Source organism: Larus michahellis, chromosome Z (genome assembly GCF_964199755.1).
Source record: "Larus michahellis chromosome Z, bLarMic1.1, whole genome shotgun sequence".
NCBI classification, from domain to species: Eukaryota; Metazoa; Chordata; class Aves; order Charadriiformes; family Laridae; genus Larus; species Larus michahellis.
Window position 1 is genome coordinate 10,699,800 of NC_133930.1, and position 27,264 is coordinate 10,727,063.

General features: G+C 56.6%; 2 protein-coding genes across 4 annotated transcripts; one reads left to right on the top strand and one right to left on the bottom strand.

Moving 5' to 3' along the window:
* Positions 1 to 264: 264 nt before the first annotated feature.
* Positions 265 to 5,149, bottom strand: SIGMAR1 (sigma non-opioid intracellular receptor 1). The gene is made up of 4 exons (XM_074570714.1): positions 4,937 to 5,149; positions 3,909 to 4,109; positions 3,264 to 3,356; positions 265 to 2,953 (listed from the first exon to the last, which is right to left on the bottom strand). The coding sequence occupies exons 1-4, from the start codon at positions 5,082 to 5,084 to the stop codon at positions 2,727 to 2,729; spliced, it is 669 nt and encodes a 222-aa protein (XP_074426815.1). The 5' UTR covers positions 5,085 to 5,149; the 3' UTR covers positions 265 to 2,726.
* A 49-nt stretch (positions 5,150 to 5,198) lies between these two features.
* On the top strand, positions 5,199 to 13,851 carry GALT (galactose-1-phosphate uridylyltransferase). Of its 3 annotated transcripts, XR_012584956.1 has the most exons (13): positions 5,199 to 5,360; positions 5,639 to 5,808; positions 5,892 to 5,967; positions 6,099 to 6,147; positions 6,355 to 6,484; positions 6,764 to 6,820; positions 7,131 to 7,253; positions 7,406 to 7,538; positions 7,978 to 8,061; positions 8,154 to 8,308; positions 8,409 to 8,506; positions 8,687 to 8,859; positions 13,778 to 13,851. XR_012584956.1 is itself a non-coding variant. In XM_074570544.1 (12 exons), the coding sequence occupies exons 1-11, from the start codon at positions 5,279 to 5,281 to the stop codon at positions 8,469 to 8,471; spliced, it is 1,122 nt and encodes a 373-aa protein (XP_074426645.1). In that variant the 5' UTR covers positions 5,199 to 5,278; the 3' UTR covers positions 8,472 to 8,506; positions 8,687 to 8,871. The 3 variants fall into 3 exon arrangements, 1 of the variants encoding a protein (XP_074426645.1); XR_012584957.1 differs by lacking the exon at positions 13,778 to 13,851 and having other exon boundaries at positions 6,646 to 6,820; positions 8,687 to 8,871; XM_074570544.1 differs by lacking the exon at positions 13,778 to 13,851 and having other exon boundaries at positions 8,687 to 8,871.
* The last annotated feature ends 13,413 nt before the right edge of the window (positions 13,852 to 27,264 follow it).

Sequence of the window (27,264 nt, forward strand, 5' to 3'; positions counted from 1 at the left end):
GCACTTGCCCGAGCCACCCTGTGCTGTCTGGTTTCTCTGTTGGGCACATCCCAGCTTTGCTGGGGATGGTGGGGAAGGTACCCCTGGAGCAGCCCTTTGCCCGGCCGGGGCTGCCGGCCCCACAGCCAGGCTGGGGGGGATCCCCCGCCTGCGATGGAGTTATTGACACGGGCACTACGGAAAACACTGCTGAGATTGTTCACACTAATGTTATTTAGCAGCAATATTTCCGTAATAAAAGAAATCAATGGGCAAGAGAAAAGACCTGTCCAGAGCTTTGATTTTCTCATTTTAATGGCATACTTATTTACTCCCACCAGCGTGCCCATCGGATTTTCATTACGCGGCCTTCGCTGTAAGTGGAGCGGTATTGATACGAGCTGCTGAGTTAGCGCCTTGCCGTGCGGGCTGGCGTGGGATCGCTTGTGTTCCTCGACAGGGCCCCGACAAACCCCAGGGCACGGGCACAGCATGGGGCTGGGGCAGCCTCGCAGCCCCTGGGAACCCCCCCCCACACACACGGGCTGCCCGCAGGCACGTGTGCACGGACACAGCCTGCCCACAAGCACACAGGCACACACACACGTGTATCTGGTTGTCCTGCCAGTCCATGCACACGTGTGCGCTCGGATTGTGCCCACACACACCCAGGTGTGCACACTCGTCTCACCTGCACGGGCACACACACGTGCACAGACACATATGTCCTACCCGTACGTGCCCAGCACTCACAGGTATGGCATTACTCTGACTGTATGAAGAGATGCCTGATTGTTCTACCTACATACACACACGTGTGCACACATGTGCAACCCCCACCTGCTCTGCCCACACCCCCTGCAAACTGTTCTACCTCTATGCATGCCCACACCTATGCATGCCCTGCCAAGACACACACAGGCACAAAAACATCCTGCTTGCAGCTATACATACACACGCATGTGCGCGACCCGTCTGCCAGCACGGGCACACACGCACATCCACACCCCCCCCAACGATCCACTCCTGTGCCCTTCTCACATGGGAGCAGGGGTGAAGGTGTGTAAACCTTTCAGGACCACCAACCCGCTACGCCTGGGTACATCTACCCCCAGGGCCGCACGCCCAGCATGGGCACTGTCCCTCAAAAGGATAGAGCCCCCGGGCTCTCGGGTCCCCCATGGAAGCAGAGCCCTGGCACCAGCACAGGCTTTCGGTCCCCAGCGACTGCAGCCGAGAGAGGAGTAACAGCACCATCTCCTGCCAGTCCCCAGGAGCTGAGACCGGGCTGATCCTGTTCACCACTGCTCCCCTGGCTCCCAGGACCCCGGGCGGGATGATGCCAGCTTCCCAGGGACACCCGGCAGGATGATGCCAGCTTCCCAGGGACACCCAGCTGTCGCCAGCTGCCAGCAGGGGCCCCACTGAGCCTGGAGCTCGATGGATCCAGCACCATTCCCCATGGCAGCGGCTCAGGATATTCCAGTGACTCTCCTGTGGACCCGAGCGGATGGGATGAACAATTTTATTACTGATAACTCTTTCCGGGTGACAAATTAAGAAGCAGCCCGTGTGCGGGGCTGCCAGTCAGTAGGATGGGGACAGTCCAGGGAGCAGGAGGAGCGACATGCTACAGGCCTGGTGGCCAGGGACACACACTACGGTAGTTTGGCAGCAGCGTGGAGGTAAAAGCCCTCCACCAAGCAATGAGCCCGCAGGGGTCTGGCCGCAGGGCTGCAAGCAGGGTCCGCAACTGGGCTTGGTTGGGGGTCTGCAGCACTCCTTCAGCAACCGGGATCCCATGCCGGCAGCCGAGTGGGGTGGCTGTCCCCAGGGGGTGTCACAGCTAAGGGAAGTGTTACGAGGGGCGAGATCCCATCCTGAGCTAGTACAGAGGTCCGGGCACCCGCAGACACTGGATATGTGCATAGCCCAGAGGCCACGCAGAACGGGCTCTCGGTTAAGGCGACAGACGGTGGCTCTCCCCCATGGAGGGGGACGGCAGGGAGGGGGACTGTGGGGAAAGGGACTCTCTTCCAGTCTGGCCTGTTCCCGTGGAGCAGATGACACATAAGGGACCAAGAGGAACCCGCACAGAACCTGGGCATCCCCTCACTGCCAGCGATGGGGGTCCGGTGCAGATCCTGCCCTGTGTCAGGGTGACACTGCGTGCTGCCAACCCACGTCAGCAGAGACAGAGCCACAGGAGATGCTGCCAGCTGGACACAGCGCCCTGCACTGCCCGCAGCCCCGGCAGACTGCCAGGGAGATGGGGAACTTTTTGGCTGACCTTTACAAGGGGTGCTCTGGCGTGGCTCCACCCCGCCGTACACCCTGCCCCGAGGGCAGAATCCTCCTCCTGATGTCTCAGGAGCTGCAGGAATTTTGCGGAGCCCAGGGACAGCCAGCTCCAGCCCCTCTCCTGCTGCATGCTGAGGGCACACAGGGGTGTTTGTACCCTGTAAGGCCACTCCAGCTCCGAGGGAAGGAAAAGCAGGACATGGCTCCGATCAGAAGTGGGGAGAGGCAGGTAGTAAAGAGAACTGGTGGTCTGTATTGCTGTGACCACCATGGTCCCTCTGTCCTGGCACCCAGCTGGCCCATGGGGAAGGACAGAGCTATCTGGGGGAGGCACAGGGGGGGTCCTGCTGCCTCTGCTGGAGTCTGGGCTCGGGGAGGAGGAAAAGGGAGGAAGGCTGGAGGAGAGGAGCCAGCTGTGCCCAGCAGGGTGCCCCGGCAAGCCAGGCTCAGCAGCCCCAGGTGCTGAAGAAGGCATTGGCTTCCAGGAGCAGGCCCTTGGCATAGACGCGAAGGGTGTAGAAGAGGGTGATGAAGTCCTGAGTGCTGAAGAGGGTGTCGGCCAGGGCGAAGGCAAGCGTGGAGGGGATGAAGCCCCGGCCGTACTCCACCATCCAGGTGCCCGCGCTCCACTGCACCGACGTGGCCTCTCCCGCCTGGTGCACGATGGTGTCCCCTGTCAACACACACAACCGTCATGGCTCCCACTGGCTGCCCCACACTGTTCCCAAAGAGATGGGTGGGACTAGGACTTGTGGGGCTGGGCACCCCGGTCTGCACACCCCAACCCCTCCCCAGTTTTGGTGACTTTTGTCTTACTGGCACCCACTGAGACGCTGGGATGTGCCCCTGGGGACACAGACCGCACCACTGTAAGCTCTTGGCTTCTGACAGCTGGAAGGAGGAGGCTCTGTGACCAGTCTGCAGAGTGGCTGTGCCCCGGGACATGGATCCAGCTCGCAGGGCGCTGTGGCTAGCGCACTTACCTGGATAGTAGATCTCACTTCTGGTGGTCCCCTCCTTCCACTGCCGGAAGGTACCCGAGATGACGGTGTCGGAGATATCTGCCCAGTACCGACCTGTGGGAGGGCAGACAGCACTCAGCTCAGTCTGAGGACAGACAGCACTGTCTCAGCTCGTCCCTGCTGGGGACAGCTTGGAGCCCAAGTCTGAGCCACGGAGCAGCTTTTTCGGGGGAAGGATGCCAGCTCCAGGCCCTCCACACACTGAGGATCGCAGCTGGATCTGGTACTCAGGCTGCCTGTGTGACTGGCCATATCCCAGCAGCCTGGGCTGCTTGGTGTCCTTAAGCCCTGTTGCTTCCAGCGCGTTTGGCATTCGCTCCCTGCTGAAGCAATGGGAGACGTGATGCCTGCCACTGCCTGCCAGCTGGATGCGGACAGTCCTGGCCACACGACACAGCATGCACAGGGACCTGCAGGCACTGCATGACACCGCGGGGGCTGGTCCCCACCTGAGGGCTGTTATCCAGCATTGTGCACCCTGTCCAGAAGCGGAGCAGCGGGCTCCCTGCCCTCGGCACACCACAACTGGGGCAGCTGGACATGAATAAGCGGAGTGGAAAGAGCTCAGAGAAACCCCTTGCCCGCTGGCCGCATCCGCCTGCTTACCTGAGTGGCCCCCAGTGTCGACGGCTGTCCCAAAGAGCAGCACATACTCAGTGAGCGAGGCGTGCAGGAGGCACATAGAGCCCATCCACCCGCCTGCATTCACGAACACCCACTGCAGGTCCTCGTCTGGCAGGATGTGGCCTGGGTGCTTCTTCCGTAGCTCCACGATGATCTTGGAGAAAGCCAGCTCATGGTCCAGCCCTGTAGCACCCGGGGTTGCCATGAGACCCTGGCACAGAGCAAGCCCTGCTGTCCCCCCCCCCGCATCCCCTCCACAGTCACAGCGTCCCAGCGCATCCTTAGAGGGCTCTGCCTAGGGAAGATGTCTCCTCTCTCCAGCCTTCAGCCCCTGTGGCCACTGACCCGGCCCCACTGCCTAGCCAGATGGTGACGGATGTGCAGCACCCAGCGCTCCAGCCCACCTTGGGTGTTGGGCTATATGGGGGACCCAAACAAGGAGACAGTGACCCTGCCCTGGTGACATGCAACCCCTTCACAGTGACCGCACACTCTGCCTCCTACAGGGCCAGCCATCCCCTCCAGCCTTAGCTGGGGGTCGGCTCTGCCCCTGGCCCACCTGGGGCTCAGTCCCCCGACCTGTCCCGGCCCCAGCACCGAGAGTGCCGCCCTAACCCCGTATCCATCCCCAGCGGGGCTGGGCGACGCTGCTGCCCCTGTCCCCATCCCTCCTCCACTCCAGTTCCATTCCCCCACGCTCCCCGGTGCTGATCCCTCCCCGGCAGCGCTCCTGCCGCCCCATTCCCAGCCCCACGGCCCCTCCCCGTTCCCCCCGTGATACCCACCCCCCCTGTACCCCAACCTCCCCGGTCCCCGCTACGGGTCCCTTCCCCAGCCCAGGCCGCTGAGCCTATTCCGCCCCCGTCCCCCAGCCCCGCCCCCGGTTCCGCTTCCCGCTCCCCGTCCACCACCCCTCCTCGATCCCGCTCCCCTCCACTTCCCCCCTCCCACAACATCTCCCCCCGCCCTCCCCCCCCCCGCCCACCGCAGCCGCTGTGGCCCCGCCGTACCCGCGTGGTGCCGGGCGAGCTGGGCGATCTCGGCGGGGCTGAACTCGTACCGCTTGGAAGCCAGCCATCCCCGCAGCCCCTGCAGCACCAGCGCCAGGGCTCCCAGCGCCAGCCCGGCCCGCAGCGCCCGCCGACCCGCCACCCCCATCGCCGCCGCCGCCGCCGCTCCGCCCCCGCCGCCAGCCGGACGGCGAGCGGGCGAAGCGGGACCGCCCCCCGCCGCCGCCACGCCATGCCCGGCGGCGGGCGGCCCTGCGCCGGCGCGGCGGGGCGGAGCGGAGCCGGGGGGCGGATGTAAGGGGCCAGTCCCGCCGCCGCTGAGGCTTCCGGGAGCGGCGGGGCATGGAGGTGTCGCCGGCGGGGGAGGAGGAGGAGGAGGAGAAGAAGAAGAAGGAGGAGGGGGGAGGCAGCTTCCGCGCCAGCGGTACGGCCGGGGCCTGCCTCCCTCCGCACCCCCGGCAGAGCCCAGCCGAGCCCCGGGGAGCCGGGAGCTGTGGGGGACCCTCCCTGCTCCGGGGAACCCCCCCTGGACCGAGACGGGGAGGATGGGGGGAAGCTGGGGGTTGGGGGGGGAGTATGAAGTGGGGCGCAGGCCGTCTTGCAGGGTTACCCGAGGACGAGGCGTGGTGGCGGGGGGTCTGCGCCCCCTGTCCCTCCCTGCCTCCCCCTCGTCCCCGACGCCCCTCTCCTCTCTCCCCGCAGAGCACCAGCACGCTCGCTACAACCCGCTGCGAGACGACTGGGTGCTGGTGTCGGCCCACCGGGTGAAGCGCCCCTGGCAGGGGCAGCTGGAGAAGCCGCCCCCCGAGGATGTGCCCCGCTGGGACCCCCACAACCCCCTCTGCCCCGGGGCCACCCGGGCCAACGGCGAGGTACCATTCAGGACGCAGGTGTCCGGGTCCGGGCTCCCCCCGACTGCCTCGTCGCCCCCTGATCCCTTCTCTCGCCCCGGCAGGTGAACCCGCAGTACGAGGGCACCTTTGTCTTCCCAAATGACTTCCCCGCGCTGCAGCCCGATGCTCCCGAGCCTGGTAACTTCTGGGGGGAGAGCAGGCTGCTGGGGACCCCCAGGCTCAGGTCCTGGGGGGGCTGCAGGGTAGCCTGGAGAGGAATGGGTGCTGCCCCAGCACCCTCTCCCTCCCTGCTCTCTGTCCTTCCCCAGGTGACAGCGATCACCCCTTGTTTCAAGCTGCAGCAGCGCGGGGTGTGTGGTAAGTAACTCCGTGGCTCTGTGGGGTCCAGGCCATGGTGTTGGCTGGGACCAGTGAGATGAAGCCAGATGGAACCTACTCCGTTGTGGTGCCTGTTCTGTGCACACCTGCCCTATTTTGGGGGTCCCCTGTTCCACTGCACCTAGCAGGGCTGTGGGGGTCCCTGGGGATGCCCCACAGCCCCAGCCGTGATTGTCTCCCCCACAGCAAGGTGATGTGCTTCCACCCCTGGTCAGACCTGACGCTGCCCCTCATGTCCCTGGTGGAGATCCGGGCTGTCATCGATGCGTGGGCAGAGCTGGCGGCTGAGCTGGGTGCTTCCTACCCCTGGGTGCAGGTCTGGGGCCGGTGGGGGCTGCCTTTCTCTCCCTGCCCCAGGGGTCGTGGGTGGAGGTGGGGGGCCAGGGCTGGGTGCTCTGGCAGCACCCAGGGTTGGGACCATCCCGGACATGTGTGGGTCCCCTTTCCCGACCTCATGTCCCCCCTGAGCCTTTCCAGGTGTGTGTGACGCTTGGCTCTCCTGTGGGATGCTCTCTTCCTGTGCTGGGGACACCATGGCAGCCTGCAGCGGGGACCCTGGGGCTGGGACCTGCTGGCTGCACCTCTTCCTCCGTAGATCTTCGAGAACAAGGGAGCGATGATGGGCTGCTCCAACCCGCACCCCCACTGCCAGGTGAGGCGGTCCCACCTGTGACCTAGCTTAACCAGGAATCCCTTTGGGTGACCCTCCAACAACAAACCCAGGTGGAAGATGTGATGGGAATCCCCACTGCCCTAGTCCCAAAGCTTTCTGCACAGAGGATCCCCTCGTGGCTGTCCTGTCACCTCCCTTCCGGGGGGGGGACTGTCCCTGGTGGCTGCCACACGTGTGACTCTCCACCTGGTGGCAGCATGGACCTGCAGATGGGCAGGATGGCTGGGGCACCCCTGCAAATGCTGGGTACAGGTAACCCGGCCCCATGCCCCAATGTCCCCCCCCCCAGGTGTGGGCCAGCAGCTTCCTCCCGAACGAGGCACGCCTGGAGGACCGGACCCAGCGGCAGCACCTGAGCCAGCATGGTGTACCCATGCTGCTGGAGTATGCCGAGCAGGAGGCACGCCGGAAGGTGAGGACATGGCTGTTGTCCGTATCCCCTCCCTGGGAGATGGGTGTGCATCAGGGTGGGCACCCGTAGCCCCCAAGAGCAGGGCCCCTGGGAGCGTCCATCCCCAGGGTGTCAGGGCTGCAGGTGTCCCCATCCGGCACCTTGTCTTACAGGAGCGGCTGGTGGTGGAAAACACGGACTGGCTAGTTGTGGTGCCGTACTGGGCCACCTGGCCCTACCAGACCCTGCTGCTGCCTCGCCGCCATGTCTGCCGCCTCCAGGACCTCTGTGACAGTGAGAGGGACAGTGAGTGGCTCCACATCCTATCAGCCCCCATCCCGCATCCTTTGGACTCAGCTTTTGTTGTGAGGCAGCTCTATGGCAGCCTTGCTGGTGCTGGAGGGTTTGTGTCCCTTTGGGGTGTGGGGCGGCTGGGGTCAGCTTGTGGGGGGACTGTCACCCCCATTACGCCAGGACAAGGGCTGGGTGTCCAGGCACAGGCAGTACTGGTGGAGGGACTAGTGCTGGTTTTGGGGTGATGAAGCACAATGTGCCCCATATTTTTGGGGTGCTGGCTGATGAGGAATGGGGGCTGTCTATGTGGGTGGAGAGGGGGGTGGAACTGACAAATGCATCCTTCCTGCCTGTGACCGATGTCCGCCCAGGGAGGGCTGCTGAGGGTGACACCCCTCAGGCCGAGAGGGCTGGCCAGCTCGGGGTGTGACTCCATGGCACTCCTCTGCAGGCCTGGCCTCCATCATGCAGAGGCTGCTCATCAAGTACGACAACCTCTTTGAAGTCTCCTTCCCCTACTCCATGGGCTGGCACGGTGAGTGGCATGGCTAGGGAACGCCCGCGACCCTCCCATCCCTGTGTCTGTCCCCTCCCAGGGGCTCATGCAGTGGGTGCACCCCCCGGCAGGAGCCCCCACGGGCCCCTACCTGGAGGAGGACTGCGGGCACTGGCAGCTCCATGCCCACTACTACCCCCCACTGCTCCGCTCTGCCACTGTCCGCAAGTTCATGGTGGGCTATGAGATGCTGGCGCAGGCGCAGCGGGACCTCACCCCGGAGCAGGTGAGTGCAGCTCAGGGGGCGTTGCAGGGAGGCAGAGGGTCCTGTGCTAGGGCTGTCCCCGGGACCAGCTGGTGGCTGCCCCTTGTGCTGTGCCTTGCAGGCAGCTGAGCGTCTGAGGAGCCTTCCCGAGGTGCACTACAAGCAGAGGTCCAAGGAGGTGTGATGGGGAGCAGTGGAGCCAGCTCTCGGCTGTGCTGGGTGAGGCCAGGGAGAGGAGTCAGCTGGGGGTGGTGAGAATTGTGGCCTGGAAACTCATGTCACTTGTGAGCCCTCTGATCTCCCAGCTTCTCCTGGGCCTTGTCGTGGCTTGGACCAGCTTGGGGAGTGGTTTTGCCTGTTCAGGTACCCCAGTCCTAATCCTGTGGCATCCTTGTGCAGGTGGTGCCATTCCTTCTGTCTCCTTCCCCATCCCAGACTGTGTCTTTCACCTCTGCAGCATGATCCTACCAGCACTAAAGGGCTTACCCTCCTTACCAGTCCAGTCTTACTGGTGGGACCGGGAGTGCTGCCCGCCTTGTGGAGGAGCACAGCTTCCCTGGACAATAAAATCTGTAAGCAAAGTGCATCTGCCTGTGCCCTTGTGGCTCTCTGCCCTAGGTGGGAGGTTTGGGGTCTCTGGTGGGGATGCCCAACTGGTGTGGGGGGGATAAACCTGGAGTGTGCTGGCAGTCCTGTGCTGCTTGCTGCTGTCCCTGTCTCTGCGTTGCCTCCTCTTCCTCCCTGGGGGGAGCTCTGAGCCTGTCTCTGAGTGCTGTGGGCTCGGGGAGGAGTGGGAAGCAGGGAGGAGTTGCTGCTGCCCAAGGCTTAGGCAGCTTAGTTGTGATTAACGGAGCAAAGTCTGGTTGGCGGCCGGTCATCAGTGGTGTCCCTCAGGGCTCAGTTTTGGGGCCAGTCTTGTTCAATATCTTTATTGATGATCTAGACAAGGGGATTGAATGCACCCTCAGTAAGTTTGCGTATGACACCAAACTAGGTGGGAGTGTTGATCTGTTTGAGGGTCGGAAGGCTTTACAGAGGGATCTAGACAGGTTGGATCGATGGGCCAAGGCCAATGGGATAAGGTTAAATAAGGCCAAGTGCCGGGTCCTGCATTTTGGTCACAACAACCCCGGGCAACGCAACAGGCTTGGGGCTGAGTGGCTGGAAAGCTGCCCGGCAGAAAAGGACCTGGGGGTGTTAGTGGACAGCCGGCTTAACATGAGCCAGCAGTGTGCCCAGGTGGCCAAGAGGGCCAACAGCATCCTGGCTTGTATCAGGAATAGCGTGGCCAGCAGGAGTAGGGAAGTGATCGTGCCTCTGTACTCGGCACTGGTGAGGCCTCACCTGGAGTACTGTGTTCAGTTCTGGGCCCCTCTGTACAAGAGGGACATTGAAGTGCTGGAGCGTGTCCAGAGGAGAGCTACCAAGCTGGTGAGGGGTCTGTAGACCAAGTCATATGAGGAGAGGCTGAGGGAGCTGGGCATGTTTAGTTTGGAGAAGAGGAGGCTGAGGGGAGACCTCATTGCCCTCTACAACTCCCTGAAAGGAAACTGTAGAGAGGTGGGTGTTGGCCTCTTCTCCCAAGGGAATAACGACAGGACCAGAGGAAATGGTATGAAGCTGCGGCAGGGGAGGTTTAGATTAGATATTAGGAAGAATTACTTTACTGAAAGAGTGGCCAGGCACTGGAACGGCCTGCCCAGGGAGGTGGTGGAGTCACCATCCCTGGAGGTATTTAAGAAACGTGTAGACATGGCTCTTTAGGGCATGCTCTAGTGCCCAAGATCATTGGTCTGTGGTGGGGTGTTGTGTGTGGGGTTGTGGGTGTGGAGTTTAGTAGGTGGGTGCTTTTTTTTTTTGTGTGGGTTTTTTTTTTTATGTGGTTGGACTCGATGATCTCAGAGGTTCCTTCCAACCACTAAGATTCTGTGATTCCGGGAGAAGGCTGAGGCCTGGTAAACTCACTGCATGGAGGCTGCTGGCCGGGGATGCCTGGCCGTGGCTCACACCACTGCTCTTCTTCCCCCTCCCTGCCCGGGGCTGCCAGGCTGCAGCCCTCGTCCTGCCTGCTACGTGTAGTGGGGGTGCTGGGATGCAGCAATGGGCTGGCTTGGCTCCATTGCTAGCCCAGGGGATTCCATGGGGTCCAGCTCTGCTCATGGTGCTGCTGCCCTGCCCGCTTTTCCCCTTCCCTGTGCCCACCTGTGGCGTGGGGCGGCAGCAGCCTGGTCCCTGGGCTGAGCTGAGGGATGCTGCAGCCAGCTCTCTGCTCTGACCGTCCCCTGCAGCCCCTTCCCCCCGGGCAGCCCCGGCACCATGCAGGGGTTGGTCCTGGACAGTGATGCCCCGGCAGCTGATGTGGGGGGGGATGCCCAGCACCATCTGCCATCATGTTGTCACGCAAATAGTTTTTATTTGTCACTGAAGAGCCATTCTAGTAACTCCTTAATGAGGCCCCTATCCTTGTCAAGTCCGTGAGTGGGCTCCTGGGGGCTAGAAATATTTTGCCAGGAGACAAATGCTCGATTTTCTCCTACCTGCAAGACAGCAATTTGTGGAGAGGGCTGTGCCCCCCCTGACCCATCTGTGCATCGCTTCCCCATCTCTATCCATCGCGTTGGGACAGGGAAAGGGCCCGGCTAGCGTGAGGCTCAGAGCCAGGTAAGATGCAGCCCTCCTTCATGCTGGCCCCATCCTCCTCCCTGATCACCCCATCCTGGAGCCCACAAGCCATCCCACCACGCACCTGACCTCAGGTGCCCAAGGGTTTTGGGGAGGAGGTGGTGGGTTTTGGGGTGATCCTTGAGCTTGGAGCCATCACTGTGTACATAATCCCCCCGCGTAGCATGGAGGGTGCCCAGCTCAGAGTCTGGCCTCCTGCAAACTGATTTCTTCCCTCCTGGGACAAGCAGTGTCTGTCTGGGCATCATCACATCACAGCCCCCATCCCTCCTCATTGCAACAAGTGCCTTCCTGCCAACCTCCGAGCTTCCCCGCTCTTCCCCAGGGCCCTGGAAAAGCAGCAATGAATTGGCTTAAATGTGGGAATCCAGATTGGGGTAATTAGCCACTGAACCGGTTGTAACGAAGCTAGTCATCTCACTGCATGCGCAGTTAGCTCTGATTTAATAGCCCACCGGCTCCCAGCCTGGGCTGCAGCACCTTGGCCTGGGGCCGTAAATGAAACTCGCAGTAAGTCAAGCAGTATTAAACTTTACAGTCGCCGTCTTTAAAAATGAGACTCTCTCCCTAATAAATCAGAGCGAGTGGGATTGTAAATATCGAGGCAGGATCCATATTGCTTAATTAAACAGCGCCTAATGAACAGCCTGTTTGTTGTGTTGTGATTTAGGATGGAGGCTGGGGAGGTGGCGCGTGCCGAGGAGCGCTGGTACCCATGCCGGGATGCCCTCCCTGGCAGGTAGCGGCTGCTGGAGTTTACCTGCTGCTAAAACAGCTCAGAGAGGGCCTGAGAATTAATTAGTTTATTTTTTTTAAAGGAAGAAAAATTATTTTTTCCCCTTCCAAAACCCATCTGAAACATTCAGGGTGGGAGTCAGCAGCAGGTGGATGGAGCACGGGGTCCACAGCCGGATGTGAGAGCTGGATCCTGGCTACGCTGAGCCCCCCCAACTTCCTCATAACAGACCCACCTCCTTTTGTCCTGATATTTTTAGGTGGTGTGAAAGGCTGGAAGGGAGCAACAAGGGTTTCCTGTGGCACGGGGAGGCATCGGGCTGGTGCGAATGGGGCTGCTGGGGATGCAAAGGCATTGCAATTCACAGGAACCATTGCTGCTGTGCAGTAAAGCCCTGAAGCCTTTTATATTTTGGTAGTTACAGCCCAGTTGTAATCAAAAAGTGATTTATGGTGAGGAGATTAAAAACGTCTGGCTGGGTGTGGGATGATGGAGTGGAAAGGCTGTAGGGCACCCAGCCGTTGCTCCTGACCTGGGAGCATCAAAGGGAAACTGAGGCCCATTGGGATTCCCCGTAGGGATGTGCTTCGATGCTATTTCACTTCTGCAGGGGAGCTGTTGGAGGTCATCCTGGGAAAAGTGTCCCTGCTATGGGGTCACCCTTGTCCTGAACCCCTGTGTCCTCCCTGCCAGCATCAGGACAAATACGTCCTCCACAGTCCCTGCCCTGAGCTGCTCTTGAAGGACGAGCAGGGCAGGCGATGCGGGGAGCGAGGGGAGTGGAGAGGATGCTCGAGGATGGAGCTAACGCATTAAAAACACATCGAGGTCCCATGGAGGTATTTGCTCCCTCTATGCCTTGTTCACAGGGCTGTGGCAGGTTAGGAAAGGGTCACAGTGCTTCTGTGCCAGGCTGGCGTGTCCTGTGCTCTGCAAGGAGCAAGGGATAAGCCCAGCGGGGAATGTGGAGATGTAGAGATGCTTGAGGGGGCATGGCCAAGGATTTAGTCTGATTTCCATCCTGTTTTCTGATGCCACTGAAACAAATGGGTTGGGCTACCAAGGGATGTGGTTTCCTCAGAGCTGCTGGGGCTTTGGCTTGACTGGGACAAACCAATGTGTTCGCCCGGGTTGTAGCAGCGCCTGTCTCCATCGTTGCCCCTGTCCTGCGTGTTTGGGAGACCGAGAGCATCCCCAGGTCTGCCACCGGTTCCTTCAGTAGGCAGTGTAAGTCCTGGTAAGGAGGGTGAGTCCTGGGATGCTACTCCAGGATGCTGGCCCAGTGCATGGAGACCCTTTGGCACGAGCACTCAGAGATGGAGGGTAACTGCTGGAGGCACGTTCGTTGCACCTTGGATTACGTGTCCCTGTCCTAGGCAGCCGTCAAAGGCGGCAGAGCTGCAGACCTGCTGCAGATCCCAAGTCCCCCATCCTGGCCACCCCTCTTCCTCTCCTCCCTGCCTTCCAGCGCAGGTGAGACAATAAATATTGAGCAAAGGAAGTTAATCTGTGACCAGAGTGTTTTAATCAGAAAGAAAAAAAAAAAAAAGGTATTAGTGCAGGCCTGCTGGCTTCTGCCAAACTGCAGTTTTACTGTCCCTCCTGGTACTGGGTTTATGGCTGTCATTTCATTCTAGTTTTACTGTTGTTTTTGCCCTTATCGTTGAGTTTCTCCTTGCCTGCTGCTGCCTGTGACTGAATGGGGCTTTTAGGAATGTAATAAGGAAGAAATTAGTAAATTTTTAGAGGGGTAAAAGGGAAGGAAGGGAGGAATCAAGGGAGGGAGGTAGGGAGGAAGAGAGGAAGGAAGAAGGATGAAAGGAAGGAAAAAAAAAAAGAGGGAATACGAGAGGGAGAGAGGAAGGAATGAGGGGAGGGAGGGAAACAGGCAAAGAGGGAAGGCTAAATCCGTCCCTTTTCTGCCTAAAAGACACCATCAGGCACTTAACATGAAAACAATTAAAAATTTTAAGCAGATGCTAAACACCCTGGTGCCCTGCAACAAGCGGCTGTGTGCTGTGGGAGATCTGCTATGCCAGGAGAATGAAAAACAAAACCCAAACCCTTTTCAGATCTTGGCTTAGACGGACGGACAGAAGCATGGGAGCAACGTCTGGGGCAGCAAATAGCAGCCAGCTTGTCCTGGGCCGCCTGGACCATCTCCCCTGGGCTCGGCAGGGACTTTCCAAGGGGCTGAGACCAGCAGGAAACAATTTTGGAGGTGACTTACCCATGCCTCAGACAGCTGGTGTTTTTTCCTCTGCTGATCGTCGCTGAGACCTCCCTGCAAGGCATTTTCAGAGCCCTCAGGGACGATGTGTCGTGGGAGGGCCGCTGGTCCCAGGTGGACACAGTGGAATGTCTGGATGCTGCCTGCCAGCAGCAGAGGGTCAGGAGCTCTCCCTGGGCATTAGGACACCAGCCCCAGGGGTGGAATTTAGTTTGTTAATTGTCTGAGACATGCAGGTAGTTTAGATGCCATCACTCTGTAGCATTCAAGTGGTCACTAAGCAGTGGATTCCCCCAGCTCCCTCAAAATTTCCTGCACGCCTGGCTTTGGGGAAGTTCCCTGGAACTTGGCTCTCGGCAATGGGGACCTGCCGTTGCGTGGGGTTCTGAGTCTCTCCCACCCTGGGACCCTGTCCTGGGGTCAGGGGCCTCTGTTTAGAGCAACAGAAATGCCGTGAGGGTCCAGATTCCCTCTGGATTCACCTCAGCTAGCTGAGGAGGGAGGGAAGCAGGCATAGATGGAGGGCAGGGGGCTGGTCTGACCCCGTGGCAGCTGACATGCTCGACTGCAAAATGGGGTTATCCACCGATGGGGAGATGTTGGGGGAAGGCAGGAGCCCTCGCAGTGCCCAGGATCAGTGTGAAATGCGTCTGACTCCTGACATGGACGAGATCGGGCACTCCAGCTGTGCCTGGCACCCTCCTGCGGCTGGAGCCTGCTGTGAGAGCTCACAAACATCTGTGCCTGCCCGTGGCCACCCGGAAGGAGGGATCCTCCTTCGTCATGATGTTCCAGAGAAGGAAACCATAAATTATCTCTCATTATATTCCAGGATGATGAGGAGGCAGTAACAACACCCTGGGAGCATGGAAGCATCACAACGCCGGCATGGATCTGGGGCAGAAAGTCACCTCCCGGGGTTCGCCTGGGCACGAGGTGGCGTCTGGCAGAGGCAGAGCCCTTGGGAGAACGGAGCGGGTGGAGAGATTCTAATTAGATGCTAATGAGGAAGTAATTAGTAGGTCTCCAGCCTGCTTGGTGCCCTGCCCAGCTCCAAGCCAAACCACCTGCTTGGGTGTCCTGGGGAGGTTGAAGCCCCGCGGGCTACGGCCGGAGCTGCGATGAGCTAGATGCTGCTCCCCATGCACGCCGCCACGCTCCATTGCAGTAAAACATACTCATACATTACCTCTGCGAAACAAAGCGTGACAGATAAAAGTCAAGAGTGCATTTGCAGCCTGTTTGCTTTTGGTGTTTAATCCCTCGCTTATTTTGCTTGCAATTGACTATAACTCATGGCAGCTCGTCTGCTCCCTCACAGTTACGTGCTTGGGCAGGGAGGCAGGACTCCGGGGCTGCCTGTGTTGTCCTCGTTGGCAAGTCGCTGCCCTTCCTTGTGCCTCAGTTTCTCCATGGCTCAAATAGGATCAGTAGCAAGAGGACAGACCCCGTCCACTTCATCTGACCAGGCAGTAGGACCCCCCCTGCCAGCCCTGCAGATGCTCCTGGGCTGAATGAGGATCAGTGTGACACCCCCGGTGTGTCACCCTTGCAGTGCCTCCGGCTCGGACCTGGCTCCATCCCACCTGGCATGGGTCTTGTGGATATGAGGAAAACCTTCTCCGGCGCTGGGGCTGGCTGCTGCCCTGAAACAATTCTGCCCAGCAAACTGCTGGGTTTGTGCACTCAAACTGCCAGTGCAATATTTAATTTGCACAATAAAAAGTATTGATATTAAATTGAATTTAATTTTTAAAATTAAACATTGAATTATCAGACGGGTGAGAAACAGAGTCAGAAGGAAGCCAGCATGGGTTTCCCAGGACGCCAGCTTGCTTTTTAACCCTTCCCATCCTGCTTTCAAATTCCCCCGGGGATGAGAGATGCTCAAAAAACATCTGGCCAGTTCCAGCTGCTTCAGTAACAGCAGGACCCCACTCCATTGCAGCTCGGCAGGCCCCCTCTTGAAGTAGCTGATACATTGGCATGAGAGAAAAGAAATGGCCCCCAACCTCTGCCGGGGTCTAAAATTCCACCCCTGCACCCCGAGGACTAGCCGACGCATCATGGACTTGGAATGATTATGATAAAACCTGCGGGACACCAAGGGCATCAGTATGATTTGTGCTGTCTAAATGTTAATCAGAATAATAATGCCTATTGAGACAGCTGTTTTAAAAGGCTGTGATGTCGGAATAAAAATTCCAATAAAACTCTATTAGCCCTTCCTCGTTACACTAATGGTGCCTGCTGCTAAAAGCCCCCTGCTATAGACACCCGTATTAATGGGCTTATTACAGGAAATAAAATCTGAGGCTGAACATTACAGTGAAGCCTGATTAATTCAGAAAGGTAATCTTTTTTTTCTTCCCCCTCCTCTCTCCCTTTGCTTTTTCTTCCCCCTTTTATTTAATGAATGTGCTGCTTGAAGTGCCAACTTTAGAGCTTCGCTTGGAGTTTTTTGGTGATGATTTTAAACTTATTTTGTTCACAGAGATGAATCTTTGCACCGTCTTCTGGTGCAAATGGCGTGAAAAGCTTCTCAGGCACCTCCATCAAACCAGGGAAGAGAGGAAAAGTGTCCAGGCCAGGAGTGAAGATAGTAGGGAGTGGGGGACAACAGATATCCCATGGATGGTCCGGGCATGGTGGTTCTTGGGCTGGGACAGCCCGCTGCTTATCCCCACATAGACGCACGGTGACATTGGCCAAGGCAAAGCTGCTGGGGGGCAAGCAGCCACCTTTTTCTACTGCTGCCCATCCTTTTTTCTCCCGATTTCTCTTCTTTTGATGCCACCTCAGCCCCCGCCAGGGCCAGGGCCCAGGGCTGTATCCAGGTTTGCCGGTGCCATCCCAAACCCAGCATGGTGGCACCCGGCAAGGCTGGCACCCCTTGTTCAGCCCAACCTCAGCACACGCCGAGAGGCAGAAACCCACCGACAGACACACCACTATTCATCCAGGCTATAAATAACTCCCATAAAAATCCTCTTCCCAGCCTTTTTGTGCTCAGCCAAACCCTGCCAATGGGAAAGGAGACAGCATCTATTTTATGGGCGGCTGGAAGCCGGCTTTGCATTTTTCTGGCTCGTGTAATCCCACAGGTACCCTCGTTTCTTTTCTTTTTTAACAGCCTTTTGATTCACATTCCTCCCAGCCAAGTTTAATTATGGCTTCGGCTCTCGCTGCCAGGGGAGGGGAAGGGGAGAGAGCAGCTCCGCTTGCCCATGGCAGGGGCACGGGGCAAGAGGGAGGCAGGGAGGGAGGGAGGGAAGGGAGGAAAGAGAGGAGGAGGGAAAGCAAGAAGGACCAGGCAGGAAGGCAGGCAGTAAAGAAGGAAGAGAAAGGGAAAGGGAAAAGGGAAAGGGAAAGGGATAAGAAAAAGGGAAAGGGGAAGAGAAAGGGAAAGGGGAAGAGGAAGGGAAAGGGAATGGGAAAAGAAAGAAGGAAAGGGAAAGGCAAAGGGAAAGAAAAATGGAAAAGGGATGGGAACGGGATAAGAAAAAGGGAAAGGGATAAGTAAAAGGGAAAGGAAAATTGAAAGGGAAAAGGGAAGGGGAATAGGAAGGGAAAGGGAAAGGGAAAGGAAAAAAGTGCAGCACAGGTCTGTGCCCATCCCGGGAAGCCCACCACTAACACTCAGGTCTCAGCTTGGGTAATGACTATGTTTAGCAGCCTGACTAATTTCTTTAATTAACCACAGCAAGAAGCTGTGAACAGCGTGATCTTTTGGAGTGATCTGGGGATGCTCAGCGATGGGCTAGCAAAGTCTCATCTTCCTTCACCTTGGTTCCTCGCTGACCTGTTGCAGCCGAGTTACGCACCCAGCCAACGCGCTACAGGCTCGTACCGATTTAATTATAATGTTGGGAAGTTGAATTGCACTGGAGAGAAATAGCTGGTGGGATTGCACAGACCCTACCAAGCAATCCCCAGGGGTCTGCAGGCGAGGCTGGAGCTGGGGTTTCCTTCTGGGAACCCGTGGCCTCGTTGCCTTGCAAAATGGTGTGTCCTTGGACTGGGGACAACTGGAGCTCCCCAGCCTGCCTGTGCCCACTCTGCCTGCCAAGGCGAACACTCCATACACATCAGGGATCTCTTCTCCCCCATACAAGAGTCACAGCCAGTGGTCTCTTACTTACCTGTCCTCCCTGAAAAAAGACACCTTTGGCACCATTAGTCCCTCAGATCTCCCCGGCTGGGTTCTTGCTGTGGTCACCTCCCCTCCACACCCTTACCGGCACCGTCAGGCAGAGAAGATGAGGGTCCCCATGGGAAACCCTGTGATGATGGAGGACTGAGTGAGAAGAGGGGAAAAACAAATACAGAAGGAAGGAAAAAAAAAAAAGGCGAAGAAATCAATTTAGTTACAATAAAGCCTCTTACTGTATTAACTGCTAATCCACAAATACACAAACACACAGAGGGAGTCCTTGGAATAAAGGCATTTAATTAAGCTATTTGCTCGAAGATGGCTCTGAAGGGTCTGGCACAATGGAGGAACCGGCACAGAGGGACCCTGGGGAGCTGCTCGCCGGGGCCACTGGTGACCTTCCCCCTTGGTTCAAGGCTGTGGAGCAGTGCTGTCCCCTCCATGGGGACACAGCCTCCCCATCGACCGCATCTGGATCTCTCTGAAGTTCCCTTTGCCAGCCAGGGGGGATATCTCCCGGCCCCCCATGGGTGTTGGGGAGCTGACCGGTTGCCCTCCAGCTGGGGTGGGAACTGCTGGCATCGTGGGGCCATTTGATCTTTCTTCCTTTCCTTTTCCTTGCAGGGAGGGGGCCGTGGTGGTGGCTGGGGTGGGGGCGGGTTATAACTCTTCCCTCCTTTCATTTGATCTGCCAGCGGGCTCAGCGGGGGGAAGACCCCGTCTCGGCAGGCTGCCCATGAGATAAAAGGCAGAAAAGGCCCAGCCAAGACATTTTTTCCACTGTTCCCCCCACCTCTTCGCCCCTTCCTCCATCCCCCCCGTTTTCTTGGCAAAGGACGAAACGGGAAAATGAGCGTACTCCTTTCAAAGCCCTTCTTCTTTCAATATTGAACCGGGCCTGGATTCCCTTCTGGATGCCTGATTGCTGGCATTCCCGCTCCCCACGCAGCCTAAACTGTAACAGCTGGGGGCTGGGGATGATGTCGGGGGGCTGCGAGCACGTGCGGGGAGGCTGGAGCAGAAACACCAGCCCCCTGCTTCTCACCCCGGCACCCGTGCTGCTCTGCACCCCCAGTGAGACCCCTTCCCCCCGGGGTCCCTTGGCCCCAGCCGCCACCTTAGGATGATGAAGTTCTGCTGCTCTGACATGTCACGAGTTTTTTTTTGGGGGGGGTCTCTGCTCCCGACAAGCACGTGGGTTGAAAGATGTTTGGCCGTGTCCCCATGTCCCTCAAAGCCCGTGCTGGGATGGGGCGTGGGAATCAGCCTGATCCTGTCCCGCTCCGTGCTGGGATGAAAGCCGCCCCGGGGAACCTGGCAGAGCGCAGACCAGCTCCTGCTTGCTGCATTGGATTCAGTCGAGTGTTTCACTTTAACGTTTTCCAGAGATTTTCTTTTGATTTCACCCTGTTCTATTTGATTTTTTTTTGAAGATGATAACGATCTTCCATTTCCAAATGAAAAATCATTTGGCACCTTTTGGGGGGGGGAAGATTTATTTTTCATTTAAAGCTGTTGAAACAGGATAGTTAAAGCATTGCGTGTCTTCTTTTCTCTTTTTTCTCTTTTTTTTTTTTTTCCCCAGAAGGTTTTTGGAAAGAGAAATTCCTCTGAAGTGACCTTTTCTTAGGAAGTGTTTTGATGAACTGGCATTTTCTGTATGAAAAAGCATTTCTGTCCAAAGTGCCTGGCCGTTCCCAAGGGAAAGGGCAGGAGCAGAGGGGCCGTGGGAGCTGCAGAGGGAGGGAGCCTGATTCTGGGATTTCTCCAGTGGTCTGGGGAGGATGCTTGAGGTGGCACGGCAAATTTGATGCTAGGAGCTGGGGGCTAATGACCAGGGTGGTGGGGACGGCTCCAGTGCGGTGGCTCTCTGGGATGCTGATGGGCAGAGCCCAGTGCTCGCAAGGCAGCAAGGGAGGGGAGGTGAGATGGGGCAGACCAGATCTCAGCACAGAGCTCCCCAGGTCCTCCTTATCAGCCCTTCAGCATCTCTCATGCCTTTATCGCACTCCCTGTCACTGTCTGAGGAAGGAGGGCAGCCCACTGCTGAGGTCCTATTGTAAACCGTCAATAGCAGCTGCTTCTAATTACTGCTTGAGATCCTGGGAGGTGGGAGGATTTGGGTCTGTGAAGGGGCAGTGGGGATGGAGGGCTGCTGGGTGAGATCCACTGTGCTCTTCCTGGGAGGGTCTCACATCGGCACATCCCCCAAGCCCCATGCGTGCAATGGGCTCTTGCTGGGGCTGGAGAAAGACAGTCTGCCTCCGCTCTGGCGTGATCCTGCCTTGCATCCAGGGTTGCAATAAGCTCTTCAGCTCTAATAGCAAAAGGGCTGAGCTGAACATCCCCTGGGGCAGCATCCAGATGCTCTGCAGAGCTTCTGAAGAGCTTCTGCCCCCAGCCAGGCTACCCGCCTGTTGGTGCAGCCCATGCCATCCCCACTGGCAGGGGGTTTGCATGTTCTTGCCTGCATCCCATCTGCACAAATGATGGATGGGACTTGGGGATGCCCCAGGGAACGCTCTCTTGGAGGTGGCTCCCCTTCTTTAATCTCATTTGGGTGTCCTCATTTGTCGCTTTTCTGCACATCTCATGTGCCATGTCGATTTGCTATCGCTCTGGTTTATTAATCAGAGTGTCAGGCAGGGGCAGATCAAATGGTTTACAAGAGGCTAAGTACATTACAGCAACGCTATTATCTCTCTCCACAAAATTCGTAATCTCCACAAAAAATTAGAACAAGCTGCTCTGACAAGCCCCGTTCTCCATATGCCCCACGAGTAGGACCCTAATTATTTTACCTTTCTTTAACTCTTTATTCATCCCATCCTCCACCAGCCGTCTGTTATTTTGCCTGAGATTGACGCAGTAACAAAAAAGACTGGCTTCACACACGCTTTTAAAATCCCTGTGCTCTCAGGCTGCCGATGGGAGACCGTTTCTCCTTGCGTCGCAATACCTGATGGAGAGGTAGGCAGCCACTTCTGGGGCGTCCTGCACACTTTCTGGCGTGAGCTTGCCTGGCAGGGTGGCGGCGACTGGGGATCCTTCCTGCGGTACCCAGCAGGTGGTGGTGATGTATAACTAATTCCTCCGAGCCTTTTCTTATCGGAGGCTTTTAATGTTTTATTTGGCTGCAGGTTGGCATTATCCATCGCTCAGGATTTTGGTGGGGGCTCTCCCCATCATAAGACCTTTCTTCTCATGTTTGCCGAGCTGGACGCAGACAGGGCTGGCATTGTTTGGTGCTTGTTTCCCTTCTTGTGTTCTCCAGGCTGTGTCATGTCCAGACTATCACATGGAGGGAAAAATAGGCAGAAACCTCTTATCACTCCTGCAAGTCTAGTTGACACAGGCGTTCCACTCTTTGATTGCATTTAATACCTTTCGTTTCACATCTTTCAGCACTTTACAATAGGACCAAAAAACATAATATCTATAATAATGCCTGTTTTGAAGGGACAAGCTGAGGTGACGGTGTCTGGAGGGAGAGGGCAGGGAGAGGCAAGGCAGGGGGAGGCTGGATATGCAGCATGGGGGATGCTGGCGAGGAAGGCAGTGGCAGGGGGCTCACTGCCCATGGGAGGCTGGCTTGCTCCTGCCTGGGGTTGCCATCCCTGGGCAACAGGGACTTGATTTTCCACTGAAACATTGGCCTCCAGGACATCGATGCAACCCTCCAGGACATGGATGTGATCCTCCAAGACATCAGTGTAGCTGATGGGGCAGTCTTGCTGCATCCCCACTGCTGACCTGGCAGCTGGGGACATGTGTGGAGACGGTGAGGGTGTGAGGAACAGGTGAGAAGGACAAAAAAGGAGGATGTAGACGACACGTCCTCTGTCAGGAGCTGGCATGGCTTTGGGGTGCACCCAGTGCTCAGGAGACTGAAAAGTTCAGCTGTACAGGGTGATTCTGTGGGGGTTCATGGGCAGAGAGAAGCAAGGGTGGACTGAGAAGCTGGGATGTCCTTGTCCACCCCCTGGGGGTGACAAAGAGCCTCACAGCTCTCACCCAGTGCCTTACCAGTGTCTATGGAGCCAGCTGTTGGCCTCTAGGGAAGAGACTGGAACAGACCCAGTGAAAACTCATTATTCCTCACCATGAGAACTGCAGCAGAGCCAAACAGTAAAGAAACCAGAGGGACATTTTGGAGCTGGAAGTGGAGAAATCAGGAGCGTGGCTGCCAAAATCTTTGTCTTCAAGTAGCCAGGTTAGCCAGAGGAAGGACAGAGGGATGCCGAGGGCACGTGGGCTGGTTGTCCCAGGCTGGAGCCAGCATGTGGCTGGAGCCTGGCTGGGGACAAGTGAAAGGCTGGGACTGCGAGGGCTGGGATCAGCTCAGTGCTGCTGGGTTGGCATCCAGCAGCCTCATCTCATCCCAGGGATGCTCAGCCGCCCAGCCACACCCCGTGGCCATCGGTACAGACACAGCCCCGGGGCACAGTGCTCCGTCTCACCGCCACTTTGGTGTGGAAATGCCCACGGATACCAAGGGGATTTTTCCTTCTAGGAGCCATCCGTTTCCCTGGAGAGGCCAGAGGAGTTCCCATAAACAGCACCCTGAATGTCTGACCCCAATGCCATTGCTTTGCATAGGAAGTAATTGCTTCCTCTCCATCTTTTACTCCTTGCTGCATTTACGTCCAGGTGTTTAACTCTGACCTTGGATCAATTTAAAGTTATCCATTTTTCCATGACAAAGGCCTCTGAGATGATGAAAAATTGACGTGGTGTAATAGCAGAGAAGTGCCTCTGGATCCGCAGCCAATCTCTCCTGCAGTGTGGAAATAAAGCCCTCTGAACACTGCAGAATATCTGAACAAATCCGATAGTCTCTCATTTTTATATAGGTATATATATGGGTATGTACATGTGCATAGTTTTATACCCCTACATATTAATATTCTCCACCCATTTCATTGCAGCATCTGGCCATCAGAAATGGAACTCTTAATGCTGGATGCTAATGGGATATGTTTTTATTTGTCCTTGTTATAAAATAGGTATCTCCGTATTAACTTTGCAGGGCATTATATTGATGTAGGGCAGTAAACTTTATGGCAGATTTCACAACCCTGTTAAGTGTATCGTCTTAGACTGTAATATCTAACTGAGAAGACAAGTAAAACCCTTGCAAGCAATACATGCCTGGGATGGGGCTGTGAAGCCAGAGGAGGAGAGGAGAAGTGATGCTGATACCTGCAGGAGCCTAGGGCATGCAGGAGGTTCCTCACCTCTCTGAGGAAGGGGTTTGCTCCCTGTTCTTTGGCTGGTGCCGAAGTCTCCTAAAGCTGTGTCTGTACCAGCAGTGATTGCATCCCTCAGGTTTCTCGCCGGCTGCTCTGGAGGCTGTTAGCTCTCCTGTCCCTCCGCCTTCCTCATTCCCAGTAAATCTAACGAGATGCACACTGTGGCCGCCGGTCACAGATAACTGCTTAGCTTAAATCCTGCTTGAATTCCCTTGGCTTATCTGCTAAATAGGATCTCGGTTATAAATAGAGTCCTGCAGACACAGAGGCCTATTTGGGCAGGGGCTTGTTTGGCATGGAGTTTTACAGAAGTTCGAGCAAATTGCTGGGGAGAAGCTGAGAGATAATAACAAGGAAAATGATATTAAACTGACTTCTCCGCTTCCTCCTCATCCCTCGGCTGTTAGTAACCCATCAGGAGAGCACAGCTCTCAAGTGGACAAGATGGCACGGGTCGCTGCAGCGACTGCAGTGGTGAAATGCCACCTCGGAGCCAGGCGAGGAGTGGAATGTGTCCCCGTGTGTGTGCCCGTGTGCATCCCCAGGGCTGCCCTTAGTGGTGGGCAGGCAGGTACAGGTCCGGGCAGGGAGAAGGCGAGCTCTGTGCCAGCTGAGGCACTGATGCTGTGGGGATGCCGGCTCTCCTCCCTCAGCTCCTGGTGGCTGGCTGCCACCGCTGCCAGCTAATTGGGATGCTGATAATTATTAGTGTTTCATGGTTTAATTTTCTCTTCATTACACCCTCTGCCTGAGCCTCAGTGGTGCTGAGGACATCTCTGCAAAGACTTTAGGAGACGGAGGGGGTGATCCACAACCCAACCACAGGTCACTGGTGAAACCAGATCAGATGCAAACTGTGCCTGGAGGGACTGGAACAAAACCCCATTGCTTTGGAGACATTTGGAGCCACAGCAAGGACCGATGGGTTAGCAAAGCTGGGTCTGCAATGGGTCAGGAGAATTAGGGAAAAGGCTCTGGGTTACGAGTTCAGCATCTGCAGAAGGGAACTGGCCAGAGTGGATGTGTGGGACCATAGATGTGTGCAGGAGAAAAGCCCTGTTGGTGCTGTGTCTTTCAAGCATTGCACAGACACCCAGAGTGTTAAAGGAAAACACCAACCGAACAAATTAATTTACTTGGATATTGACATAGGACGAACCTTGTGTGGAGAAATCAATCCACTGGGCAGGAGAGCCTGCTGGTGATGGGAGTCTCCATCACAAGGGTTCTCGTTGATCTGTCTTCAGCTGGGCCAGGAGAGACTGCAAAATGCGATCTTGTTCAGTTTTTACAATCTGGGTGTCCATGATCCTCCCTGAGCCACCAACACATGCTTAACTCTGTGCCGTTGACACCACAAGTACGTGAAAAACATCTCTTACATATTTTGACTACACACAAAGGACCATCCTACATGATTCTTATTGACAACTGACCCTGCACAGGGCAGTCACCACTGAAGCAGGGACAACTTGGGACATGCCACTGAGGATGAAGATGAGCATATTCAGGTACACAGATAGGACAGGACCATTTGAAATTCCCACCTGGAGGGATCCTGTAACAATCAGTCTGATACTTAATTGTGAAGGTGCCGTGGGGTGTTCGCAGCCAGCATGGCTTGTAGGGACTTTCTCCATCCTTTTGCTTGCAAAGCTTTTTTCTTTCTTTCTTTCCCTTGTCTGGTGACCAGACCCCAGCAGGGAAGAGGGAGGTGTTCCTGGAGACTTGGAGCTTCAGGGTGCTGCAGGGAAAGGACATTTGAGCAGACATTGCTGGCTGGAAGTCAGCACCAAGCCTGAGCAACGCATGGTCCAGGGCTTGGTTGCCAAATGAGTTTTGGCTTGGGCCAGATCTTCCTCAAGGCCAGAGGGGATGGGTAGGAGAGGGACCTGGTGTCAGGGAGCCTGGGCTGGTGCCTTGGAGGAACCCACTGGCTGGACGAGTGTGAGCCCAGGTTGGTGCCAGCACTGCCCGAGGTCACCTTGGCCCCGGGCTTGTCCTGGGATCACGGCGTGGTGCAAATGGAAAACGCGAGAGGTGGCTCGACAGAGGGCAATTTGGGTAAAACAGCACCAGGAATGTCAAACTAAATTAGTTTCCAGTATGGAAAACACCTCCACTGGGAGCATGAGGGAGACTTAGGAGTTGTTACTTTTGGACGAGAGAGGCAGTGAATTTGATCTGCGAACAAACGGGAACTGGCAAAGCTGACGGCTTTTGCTCTGATTGCTTTGCTGCCTCTGTGCTGGGCTATGTCTTCTTTTTTTTTTTTTTCCTCCTTTAACTTTTTTTTTTCCTTTTAATTTATTGAAATGCTCTGGATCCCGATTCACTTTCTTCGCTCTTTATTTCTTATTGCTTTGGCTGAAACATTAAATCCCCAGTATGACTGGGATCAGGGCAAGAATAAAAATAGCCCATGGAAAAACAAACCAACCCAAGGACGTGAAAACAAGCTGCAGTGTTTCTGATGTTCAGTTTTGGTAGCACAGGGTGGGTGACCCCTGAGAGCAGAACGGGGACACGGGGATGGCAGCCTCTGGCATGGCGGGCTATTACCAGTCCCTGCTTGATGGGGTGGCCGGGATGAATTGGTGGGCCACCCTCTGGCTCCTACAGAGCAGGGTCTCTCCTAAAACTGGCTGCCTGACTTGATGGGCAGGATAAGGGAGAAATCTCCCTGCCAAGGGGTGAGGCCGGAGGTTTTTCCTGCAGCTAAGAAAGTGCCAAGAAGGAAGCCTTGCCTTGTGAAATGTCCTCGGATAGCTGCAGGGGCACGGAGAAGGGGCTGCCAAGTGACCTCTTCGCCTGATCCTGCTTTTCCAGAAACGAGCATCCTTTGTCACAGGGGGAAACTGAGGCCCAGGGCAATGACGTGGTATCAGTAGGTGGGGAAGGCTTGGAGCAGCACCCTGCATTCCTGGACATCAGCCCCTTTCCCTCTGCGCAGACAGCTTGTGTAGTCGATGTGTCACGTTACTCCCTTTTCATCAGCCTGAAATTACCATTTGTGAAAAAGGGGGAAAGAAATCCAAATCTTCAAGAAGGCACTCAGGCTGTTGTCTGAAGCTTGTTTTTTAAAAGGAATCAAAGACACAGATGTTTCTTTTTGATACTAAAAGGGCTGCAGGGCTGGATCCTGCTCTCGCTTCCAGCGCTGTGAATCTGGAGCAGAGCGGAGCAGCGGTCCCTCCAGCGGGGAGCGGTGGGGATCCTCTGCGTGGTGGGCAGCACCTGCCCACCAGAAGTTTCGGGAAAGGAGTTTTCCCCTTTCTGTGGCACCTTGCTGTTAATGAGGTTTGTAACATGCATTTGCAGCCTGCCTGCTGGGGGGCTGCCCTGGGAGTATTTCTCCTTCCTGATTGTTGTCCTGTCTACCTGGGAACGGCGCCTGCTGCTGCCCAGATAACTGGATTGAAAGGCTGCTCTAGTTCCGCTGCAGCTTCCCCTGCCTGTCTTTGGCTCAGCTTCTGATTCAGTGGTGCTTTTCTAGCACCCTCCATGGTCGCCCCTCAAAGAGGGCATCTGGCCCTTGGCAGCTGATCTCATGGATTCCCTGGGGAAAAAACCACTTCTCAATGGGACCCCGCAGCCCCGCTTAACCTTAGCCCTTCTCTCGACGTTGGCAGCTGTGTATCAGCCTCCTGCTGCACCCTGTGTACAGCGACTGGTTTGGAGGAAGCTTTTCAGCAGCAGCTGTTGTTGCATGCCATGACCCTTTTTTTCATTTCAACTGCGAAGGGGCTGGCAAGTAGATATTTGCCCTTCCAATGACCTTGAAGCATGGGACCAAGAGCTTGCTCTCAGATGAAACCTCCTGCACACCCGGCATGGACATGGCCTGCTGTCGAGGTCTGATTCTGCCAGCTGTGATCACTGGTCTGCATCAAATTTGGATTTGGCTCCCAGTAAACAGGCTGA

What these genes read in the sequence shown, in the direction of transcription:
- GALT (XM_074570544.1), top strand. Translation starts at nt 5,279, where the DNA reads ATGGAGGTGTCGCCGGCGGGGGAGGAGGAGGAGGAGGAGAAGAAGAAG. An exon ending in CCACCCGGGCCAACGGCGAG is followed by an intron (nt 5,809 to 5,891) that starts GTACCATTCAGG and finishes TCGCCCCGGCAG; the next exon opens with GTGAACCCGCAGTACGAGGG. An exon ending in GGGACCTCACCCCGGAGCAG is followed by an intron (nt 8,309 to 8,408) that starts GTGAGTGCAGCT and finishes TGTGCCTTGCAG; the next exon opens with GCAGCTGAGCGTCTGAGGAG.
- SIGMAR1 (XM_074570714.1), bottom strand. Translation starts at nt 5,084, where the DNA reads ATGGGGGTGGCGGGTCGGCGGGCGCTGCGGGCCGGGCTGGCGCTGGGA. An exon ending in CGACACTGGGGGCCACTCAG is followed by an intron (nt 3,357 to 3,908) that starts GTAAGCAGGCGG and finishes GCCCTCCCACAG; the next exon opens with GTCGGTACTGGGCAGATATC. An exon ending in AAGTGAGATCTACTATCCAG is followed by an intron (nt 2,954 to 3,263) that starts GTAAGTGCGCTA and finishes GTGTGTTGACAG; the next exon opens with GGGACACCATCGTGCACCAG.